This window comes from Carassius auratus, unplaced genomic scaffold (genome assembly GCF_003368295.1).
Source record: "Carassius auratus strain Wakin unplaced genomic scaffold, ASM336829v1 scaf_tig00005608, whole genome shotgun sequence".
Lineage (NCBI taxonomy): Eukaryota > Metazoa > Chordata > Actinopteri > Cypriniformes > Cyprinidae > Carassius > Carassius auratus.
The window spans coordinates 1-10,691 of record NW_020523683.1 but is presented as its reverse complement, the minus strand read 5'-3'; the positions used below and the strand labels follow the sequence as shown (position 1 = coordinate 10,691).

At 35.5% G+C, this 10,691-nt stretch overlaps 1 protein-coding gene across 1 annotated transcript; it reads left to right on the top strand.

Annotated features, from left to right (window-relative positions):
• Positions 1 to 2,356: 2,356 nt before the first annotated feature.
• LOC113070985 (adhesion G-protein coupled receptor D2-like) lies at positions 2,357 to 9,029 on the top strand. Its single transcript, XM_026244339.1, has 14 exons — positions 2,357 to 2,511; positions 2,616 to 2,701; positions 2,858 to 3,136; positions 3,991 to 4,102; positions 4,193 to 4,318; positions 4,420 to 4,528; positions 4,929 to 5,034; positions 5,677 to 5,729; positions 5,833 to 5,956; positions 7,251 to 7,351; positions 7,484 to 7,586; positions 8,052 to 8,205; positions 8,304 to 8,437; positions 8,943 to 9,029. Exons 1-14 carry the CDS (start codon positions 2,367 to 2,369, stop codon positions 9,027 to 9,029), a joined length of 1,719 nt encoding a protein of 572 aa, XP_026100124.1. The 5' UTR covers positions 2,357 to 2,366.
• Positions 9,030 to 10,691: the final 1,662 nt, after the last annotated feature.

The window sequence follows — 10,691 nt, the reverse complement described above, 5'->3', positions numbered from 1 at the left end:
GTTTAGGTCCAGGGGAATCATACATTATGTGGAAAGGGGAATTCTGCTGGACTTCTGAATGCCTGTCCTAAGAGATCCTGGAGCTGTTTTACAGGAAACAACTTAAAATAAATAAATATATATATATAACTGTTCATTTAACTACATTTCACTGCATTTCGTTTCATTACATTTCAAGTCATTGTAGTGCCATTTGTGCAGTAATTTTAATATAAAGTTAATTTATTTTTTCTATCCATCATTTGATTGTGGTCTCATACTATTGAACCCTATTGTACTTCAGTTATATCTGGTTTTGTGTTTCATAATACTGTTTTTTCAGGCTTTGACCATTATGTATATGTACAAAATAATAAGGAACTTCAATTTGAGGAACAGAAATGAGCGTGACTTAGTAGATGGCTGTTTTACTGAAGAGACTCATCCTCCCTTGGTTTGCATGATTTGTGTTATTATTTAAAGCATTTATATATTTGTTTATTTATTTATTTGTCTAGATGAGAAGATGTCTCTAGTGCTCTTTGCCGTGATTTTGGCTAATGCAATGGTAATGTTAAAATCAAATGTATTACTCTATATCTCAGTTTTACATTTTTCAAGTATGATCATATTTTGGTACCTTTCTTCTTTATGTGTTTAACAATAAAGATTAAAAGTTTGTGTGAACCAATTCAGTCATGGTCGGACAGAGCAGAAAGAGGACTTTTGGGTGAGTTAAATGTTCAGTTTACGCCTCTCAGACAATAATGAACCGTATGAGAATACTGTATTAATTTCTAAAGCCTCTAAATGATCAACAATCAGAATGTTGCTGAAAAACCTGCTGTTCCTGTTATACTGTTTAAGTTTTTTTTGTAAAAACAACCTCCATTTACTTGTGGTTCATGTGTCTTTTTGCTGTGAAATCTTCACTGATTTTTTATAATGTAAGCTAAATGCAATGACTTTAATATTGTTCAAGATGAACATTTTCTGGACTAAGGCAACTCAGGTTAACTTGATTATTGATACATCATTTTTTTATATGTCATGTAGGCTTTTGAGGAACGTTTGTTCTCACAAACATCATTGTATTGCATTGCATTATATGTTTTGCCCCCACAATTAAAACTACAGCGTCTGATCATAAGACTAAGCGAGGTGTCTTAAAGCGTACCGTTCACACTATCTCAACCTGTACTCAAATCTTCTGATCCACAATAATGTAGTGTATCATCTTGTGAACACATCATTGAGCTTTGAACACGCTCAGCATCACTGTTGTGGTCAGTCCAGCGCCCTCACGACCTCAGGGGTCAAAGAGGACGAGGAGGGAGCCCGACAGTTACTCTCTAAATCCAACCTGAAGGACCCAGTTTGGTTTAAAACCAACAACGAGCAGTGCCCGACATCTCAACTGGACTGCGAGCAAAGTAAGTTTAGTTATAGTTCTGGTATGATGTTGTATGTAAGTATCTCAAGATATTAAGTCAATATCTCTGTAACTTCCCAGAAACGACACTCAGAGTATTGTCTTTCACGTCTAAGGACGGCTATGCCCGTGTGAATGCGTCTTTCCCGCCACTTTCCGCGGTGAGCGTTTTCGGAAGAGGGTTTTGCGTTAGAAGAATAAGCCCGTGCTGGCCTAGAGGAGAGAGGACAAATATCGTCTAAGGTTGAAGTAGAACACAAAGTGTCAGTTGCTGCACTTACACCCAGAGATAAGAAATGGGTACTGAAGGTGATGGAAGATAGGAGGATACTACGGAAGAAAGATGGGAGGGGGAAAGAGAGCGCACGTTTCATCTAAAAGTAACCAGTATGGGGGGTGGGGGCACACAGTTAGCAAAATGTAGTTTAAATGTAATGAAGAAATGGTCAGAGATATGTAGGGGTTTTACCAGAATGTTGTCTGCAATACAATTGCGTGTGTAAATGAAGTCAAGTTGGTTGCCTTATTTGTGCAGGCTTGTAGTGGTAAGTCGCTTGAGATCAAATGAGGAAAGGAGTGAATGGAAGTCTGTAGCATAAGGCTTGTTCAGGTGAATCTTGAAATCACCAAAGACTAAAAGTGCACTGCCATCCTCCGGTTACAGTGATGACATGAGATTCAAATGAGTTATAATTGCATAGGGGAGAGTAGATCCGATTTGTAAGATAATAATAATAATATTAATAATAATAATAATTGTATTATTATTATGATTATAACATTTTCAATATTTACTGTTTTCATTATATTTGTAATATTTTTTAAGTAGTTAATAATAATAATAATAATATAATAATTGTATATATATATATATATATATATATATATATATATATATATATATATATATATATATATATATATATATATATATTTCTGTTAACTTCTGGTGAAAATGCCTGTTTTTGCAGTGCCCCTGAAGACAGAAAAGCCACAAAAAAAGGATTGTGAGGTTTTTAATGGCTGGTCTGATGGTCAGCCTCAGTACAGCACTGCTCCCTGCACACACACGCTCCCCTTCATCTGCAGAATGAGCAAAGGTGATAAAGAGATATGTAGACACTTTATTAGTGAAGTGTGAATGTATTGAAGAATGTGAGTTGTGAGTGTGTGCAGAGTGACAGTGCAGCTCTCTGATCCACAGACTATTATCTGAAGAAGAAGGACCTGAGAGAATCTCTAACGCTCAACCCAAGCCCCTTCATGCAAAGCGCCATGCAGTATGGCGTGGTACAGCCGTTTTCTAACAAGTGCTTTCTTAGCATGAATATTTTGCACACATTATTACCAGACTACAAATAAACTAAAACAATGACTGTAAAGAATTCCAGCAATAAGAGTAATATTTTTTTACCCACTAACATGTATTTGTCCCATTTCTCTCAGACTGCAGACAGTGTGCTCTCTGATACTGTAGATGTGCAGGGTTGGGCCTCTGTGTCCCGTCTGTTGAACGTGTCTGAGCAGGCTGTTTTAAAGAAGCAGGAGCAGCTGGAGGACAGGGACATGTTCTTTCTCATGCATGTTCTCTCTCGGGCCGCTGACCTGCCCAGCACCGCCAACCATAGTCAGCGTGAAGTGGAGAGCCTCGGCCAGAGCTTCATCACCATTGCAGATTCACTCATCAGCCAAGACAATGTCAGTAAATGGAACAGCATCAAAGAGGTGACTGTGGTTTTGTAATAATTAGATTAATTATTAATTATTAAAAGTGATTTTTGATGATCTCATGGACTGACACACTTATTTAAGTGAAACAATTTTCTAATATTACTTCTAATGTCAATTCTAATATGTTATCAAGAGTTCTAAACATTTAATTTAAATTACTTGGTAGTTTTATAACTCTGTAATAACTTTAATAAACATACTATTGCCTACAATTTGGGATCAGTAAGATCAGTAAGAAAAAAACTTTTATGGTTTCCACTAAAAATAATAAGCAGCACAACTGTTTTCAATATTGAACATAATAATAAGAAATGTTTCTTGAGCAGCAAATCAGCATATGATAATGATTTATTTAGGATCATGTGACACTGAAGACTGGAGTAATGATGCTGAAAATTCAGCTCTGCCAACAGAAATAAAATACATTTTAAAATGTTAAACAGTTATTTTAAATTAAAATAATATTTCATAGTTTTACTGTTCTTACTCTATGGTCAAATAAAAGCAACCTTTGGAGACCTTAAGATACTTCTTAAAAAATAAAAAACAATTCTAAATGGTAGTGTAAGTGATTAAATGATACTTGATAATTCAGTAATGAATGTACATTCAAAATATTAGTTTTATAAATAAGCAATATCACATGAGCAGTTCCACTGTATATCATCACTAGAGCATAATTGGTGTGTGATATTGTTTTTATACAACCGCTGAATAAGTTCAGTAATTAAGTATTTAATTTAATTTATTTTATGTATGTAAATAATTTATTTTTTAATAATTAATCACCTTGTATTATTTACATTTTAAAGAAACCATTCATTTCTTTACAAATCTCTGTTTTGTAGGTAGTGAAGGGCCCAATGGCAGTCATACAGAGTGTCGAACGCATGGTGAGCAACCTTAACTTTCTACTGATGGACGACACAGAGAGTGTGCAGATACGCTCCGACAAAATCAGTAAGTTACACAGACATACAGAGGAACAAGACAGACTGACACGCACTGAAATTAAAATCAAAGTCAGAAAACTGTGGTCCTGTGTTGCAGAGCTGCAAGTCCAAAAGAAGCTGCTTTCTAAAGGTTCTCAGGTTTCTGTGTTTTGTGGACCGGATGCAGGAGATCGTGACTGCATCTCTGTCTCAGCAGAAAACATGAAGGAACTGCAAAACAGAGGTAGGGACCAGGAGGTTTTTCACAGTGTTTCATTTTTCAGTTGTCAATGTGAAACCTGTTTATTTTTCTTCCTTCAATTTTTATATGTTGTGCTTGTATAGGCATCAAAAATGTGACTTTACTGAATACATGGTACAGCTCTGTGAATTGTGTCTCAGAGAGAGAGGAAAACATTAGCCTTTCTCCTAAAGTCAGTGATGGATCTCATAGGTAAGTCGTGATATACACAGTATGCAGATTCACTGAATTCATTCATCAGATCAGCTGTGTCTGTGTTACATGAACACAGTCTTAAAAATAAAGGTCATCCAAAAGAGCAACCTTATTCTGTTTTCCCAAACGAACATTCAGAGGACAGTTGTTTTCTTAGTGAGAGAAACATGTAAAAAATCTAAAGAAGCTTTTCCACGATAAAGAACCTTTTGCAGAACGGATAGATTCAATTGATGCTAAAGGCTCTTCATGGAAACATAGACGCCAATAACGAGCCCGATTTATAAGAGTGTGTGGTACTTACACAGAGATTTGCTTGTCATTTCATATTTCAGTGTAATTGCAACATGAATGTGTTATCATATGGCTAATGAGAGTGCGTGTTTGCGTAAATCAGTAGTTTGCGCACAGTCTTGGTCTCATCGGTCATCTCCAGTACAGTGCTGGCAGATGGAAAGCTGATCAACATGGCCGTAAACTTCACACTCCAGCACCGGATTCAGGTACAAGAAATAACAAGTATTATTTTTATTGTGATCAAGGAATCAGTAGGAATCATGTAACCACATGTACGTTTCATTACGTATCTATATGACTTCCCTTTTTCTATGGAACAGGTGATTTTACTAAATGTCAACGCTGCTCTTTTGCATATAGTTTAGTCACAAGAGACATCCAAGCTCAAAAAGCACAAAATCTGATCACCAAGGCGGCATTTATTTATATAAAAAATACAATAAAACTGAAATTATGCGAAATATTACAATTGAAAATACAATTTATATATATATATATATATATATATATATATATATATATATATATATATATATATATATACATACATACATACATACATACATATATAAAATTTATTCCTGTGATCAAAGCTTCAGCATTTTTACACCAGTCTTCAGAGTCAAATGATCCTTCAGAAATCATTCTAAGCTGATTTGCTGCTCAAGAACATTTTTATTTTAAATTTTAAAAATGTTTTTGCGGCTTTTTTTTTTTTTTTTTTTTTTTTAATCTTTTGTAATATCATAAATGTTTTAGGAGAACTGTTTAAAATGAGGATTGATCATGTGTTGTTGGACAGTCATGCCTGACTTCAGCTACAATGCTTCTTTTTCACTCTTGTTTAGAACAGTTCACAGAATTTGACACCTGTCTGTTCTTTTTGGGATTTTGACCTGATGTGAGCAAAATTCATGTACTTACATTTATTGTACTTGTAAAATCTCAAATGTTCTCATGTATGTTTTGTGATGAAATCTTGTTCTTTTGTCTTGACACCTCAGGCCAGATGGGGGAGGGTGGTCAACAAAGGGTTGCACCTTTATTTCCTCTCGAAATAACTCAACTTCCTGTTTCTGTAACCACACTACCAACTTTGCCTTGCTGTTACAGATCTACGATGTTCAGGTTAATTCTAATGAAGAAAAGGTTTGTTAAAGTTATTTTAATATTATCTCTATTTAGTAATATAGTATTTGTTCATATTTTGGATTGCATTTCATTTTTTATTGTTTTGGATTAGCTTATAATTTTTTTCACATTTATTTCAATTGCCTGAAAATAATTTTCAGTTAAAATAGCGACCCTGGTTGCAGATAAACATAAAGAAGCAGAGTCTGTCCACTACAGAAAAGAAAGAGTTCAATTAAAAGAGCCAGAAAATTGTGCATATATTTTAAATATATAGTTAAATACAACTGAACCAATATAGATTTAGGCCTCATAAAAAATTCTACATAAGGCATATTTATATCATATTTAATGAGTGTGTAATATTTTGTGGTAATTCATATATATATATATGTATACATATTAGTGGTGGGCCGTTATCGCCGTTAACGTGCTGCGTTAACGCGAGACTCATATCGGGCGATAAAAAAAATATCGCCGTTAATCTATTCTCAAAGTTGGGTTTGGAGCTGGGTCTATACTAAGCAAGCTATGATGACTTTCACCTTGATATGTTATATGACTGACTCGCTGAGGACAGCCTAAAAAGATGCTCAGGACAGTTGACGGGCCACTGCTGCGCATTGTCACGAAAGCTTATCTTTTTCACATGTTTTTACGCCTTACCGCTTGTCGATTTAAACATTAAAGCATCCAAACACAAGACACGGAAAAGCTGAACGGAGTAACTGGTTACTGGTGTTCGGTTCGGAGAGAGAGAGAGAGAGAGAGAGAGAGAGAGAGAGAGAGAGAGAGAGAGAGAGAGAGAGAGAGAGAGAGAGCCACGTATCACGGACAGCGACACTGAACTGAGCTTTCTTCTGCTAAGAGAAAGGCGTCTCAAAACACTTGAACATCGAATTTGTTTATTTTTGCTCTTGTGCCGACAAATACATACAAAATATGTCAAAATATCCACCTTGGAAATTATGCTCGAAAAAACTGTCAGTTATTTGTTAAGTGAAAGTAAACAGTTGAGGAAAAAATGGGATGTGTTTTATATTGGATGCGTTCAGACACCAGATATAATTATATATATATATATATATAGCAAAACTGTAATAATGTAAGAAATGTTGAAGGTGTCTGAATAAATGTAGGTTTTATTGTATATTTCATTTTTACATTAAAGACTATCCAGTGCTATTTTACATTTAATTATATATACTACAGCATTATACTTTTTAAAAAATTATTTGGACATCAAAATTCAAGTCTGGTTTGCTTCTTAAATTCTTTGTGTGTGTTTCAGAGCTATGAACAGGAGACAGGCCTGCAGATCTTCAGTTTGATTGGCTCTTTTGTGTCTCTGTGTGGTCTTGTCTTCACATTAATTCTCTTTGTGGCTGTTGGGTGAGTTTCTCTGTGTTTACAGGTATGATTATACAAAATAATAATAATAATAACTGTACAACTGTATAGTGTGGCTCATATCTAGTGTCTTACCTGGCATTGCATTATGTGTTGCTCTCTGTCTCCCTCCAGTGTTCCCAAATCAGATCGGACCACAGTTCACAAAAACCTGGTGGTGGCGCTCGCTGTAGCTCAGCTCTTGCTTATTTTCAGCGACTGGGCTGAGGGCAACCAGGTGGGACGTCACAAATATTAAATACAGCATCTTTTTGTTGTTGTTAATGCTGCTTAATACTAAAATGACTTGCTTAAATCAAGGAAATGTTCTGAAAATCCAATCGCAGACTTTTTAATTTTATTTATTTAAATGTTTTCATGTTTTTACTTTTTTTTTTTTATTATGACCCGCAAAAACCATGATGAACTAGCTTAGTGAAATATGAAAAGAGGACATTAAAGGGTTTTTTATTAATGCTTTGATAAATATCAGATGGTGTTATTTAATAAGAAATTACCATATAGTGGTGATTTCTTCTGAGGTAAATTATACACTACCATTCAAAAGTATATATATATATATATATATATATATATATATATATATATATATATATATATATATATACTGATAGCAAGTATGGGCATGTTTTTTTGTCCGAATCTGAATAAAGCATATGTTCTGTATGTTGACGTGGAGCAGGAAGTCTGCTGGCTGGTGACGGTGCTGCTGCATCTGTTCTTCCTGTCGTCTTTCTGCTGGATGCTGGTGGAGGGCTTGCTGCTCTGGAGTAAAGTGGTCTCTGTGAACATCAGCGAGGACAGGAGAATGAAGCTGTACTATGTGCTGGGCTGGGGTGAGAACTGTCTGTGTGTGTAAATCATTATGATTCATCTTCTGTTTGATTAACCTTCCTCTCATGCATTGTGTCTGTGTTTGCCTTATCTTTCTCAGGGCTGCCGGTTGTTATAGTCGTAGTAACCTTGTCAGCCACTTTGGATCAGTATAAAGCACAGCAGTACTGCTGGCTGAACCTTCAGTCGCATGTTATTTGGGCTTTTGCAGGGCCTGTGCTCTTTGTTTTGGCTGTAAGTATATCACAAGTGTGCAGTTCCTTGAGTAAGTGTGTAAGAATAATTATCCCGATGGAGCTCTTATTTGCTTTTGAGTGTGTATGCAGTACTGTTCTGAAATTAAATGTATGCATTTAGCAGACGCTTTTACCCAAAGTGACTTACAGTGCATTCAGGCTATAAACTTTCACCTATCATGTGTTCCCGGGGAATCTAACCCCCAACATTGCTTGATATCGCAATGCTCTACCAATTGAGCTACAGGAACACAGGCATTTACACAAAAACACTAAAACAAATGCCTTTAAGGAGATGGAACCTGGAGATGAAAACATGCAACTCATTTCCAGGTTTTGGCCTATATAAATATGTCACCGCTGCTGTGAACGTGAAGAAGAAGCAAAAATCTTCACTAATATTATAAGTTTACCTACTGAAAAATACAAAAAATGTATTATGAGACCCTTTAAAAGTTGAAAATATGGTCTTCCTTGATGGGAGATATGGTCTCTGTGCTTAGGTCAACGCTGTGGTGCTTTTTCGGGTGGTTATGGTCACAGTGGCCAGTGCACGTCGCAGAGCCAAAATGCTGACACCCAGTTCTTGATTCGAAACTTCACATGCTGGATCTTACCTGGTGAGTTTTTTTTCACCTTTCAACTTCTTTTGAAATAAGAAAATAAATAAGAGATCGAAAGCAGTGTCAGCCAGTCATTACTCGCTATTGTAGACATTTCTAGTTTTTGTCTCATCTTGTTGAACAGAGGAAGCACTAGAAAGCTATGGTCCACCAGTAACCTCATTTATTCCATCAGCCACCTGGACTTGAGAAGATATGATCCAATAGCAACAGAAACGTGTTTTGTCCTGTAATATGTATATTTCATATAAAGAAAGAGCAAAATCAATCCAAAGTGTCTGTATACTTAGCTAGTTAAGCAGAGAACTGGAGTGGTCCCTTGAAGTAGATTTTCCAGTCATACTGATGTGAAACTGTCCAGTGCATTCAGCTTTACTGGCTGCCAGTATTATGAAGGTGTAAATACTGTGTTTGTGTGCGCACGCAGGGCAGCGACGAGGCCAGTGTTTGATCTTGTTACCAGTGTTAGGTCTGACCTGGCTGTGCGGAGTGCTAGTACACTTGTCTGTCGCCGTGGCCTATCTGTTCATCACCACTCAATGCTTTTCAGGTAACACCACAAGACTTATACTATGACTAGGCGATTATTCACATTTTATTTTCAATTACGATTTTGGCTTCCAGTGATTATGACACAAAATGAACTCAATTTCTCAATGCCGTTGTTTTTGTCTTGCATTGCAAACTCTCCAGTCTGTCAACACATGTTGAAATGAACTTCCGCTCTCGGTTTTCAGCTTCACTTAGCTCTCTTTAACTGTATCTTTCTTCCTCCGTGTCTTTAATGAATGAGAACTGAATTCCCTCCAGAGCTTGTTAATGTAGATTTACTGTGTGCGTCTGGGAAAAAGATAAAAGAAGCAGGAGACAGATGGGGGAGACACACAGAGAGGAGGAGACATATGAGCAGAGTCCATCACTGCAAGGAAACTCTTCTGATATAATTAGCCAGAGCAGATCTGTCTTGAATGTTTTATGTAGCAGAGGTCTGGGAGAGCAGCAAGCATAAAGATACAGGAAGTATATGAAACATTCCTGTTAGCTGTAATATATGGCTGATTCTGTGCCATAAAGATCTAAGAATAAACCTTTTATGATTTGAGCTAAACTTCCAAAAATAATAAGGCTTCTCCTGGTTATTTTTGAAAGTTTTGTTATTTTTAAACTGTTTATTACACCCCAGACACTGAATCTTCAGACAGTAAAAATAAAAAGTAAATTAATATATATATATATATATATATATATATATATATATGTGTGTGTGTGTGTGTGTGTGTGTGATACTTATGAATGGATAGAGTAAACAATATTTTAAGCGTTTTTTTTATGTTTTGACTCAGAGTGTTTATTATATTATGATTTTTATTTCAAATTGTTTATTTTCTGTTGCTTAATCTTTAAACACAATAATTGATTGAGACAAACCCATATTTTATATATTATAAAACAAAATTGAGAAATATTATAAATTATTTAGCTTATAGCACTATGAAGTTTCATGATTGCAGTGACCTTATTTTCATTAAAATGCAACATATTTCCACTTCCCAAATTATTGTTACTGTAATGCAAAAAAAAAAAAACATAGTAATAATAATAACAATAATAGGCTTTATTTTCTTTAAA

Coding starts and splice junctions, on each gene's coding strand:
- LOC113070985 (XM_026244339.1), top strand. CDS start 2,367: ATGCCTGTTTTTGCAGTGCCCCTGAAGACAGAAAAGCCACAAAAAAAG. Junction 5,957..7,250: donor TACAGATCTACGATGTTCAG/GTTAATTCTAAT, acceptor TGTGTGTTTCAG/AGCTATGAACAGGAGACAGG. Junction 7,587..8,051: donor ACTGGGCTGAGGGCAACCAG/GTGGGACGTCAC, acceptor GACGTGGAGCAG/GAAGTCTGCTGGCTGGTGAC.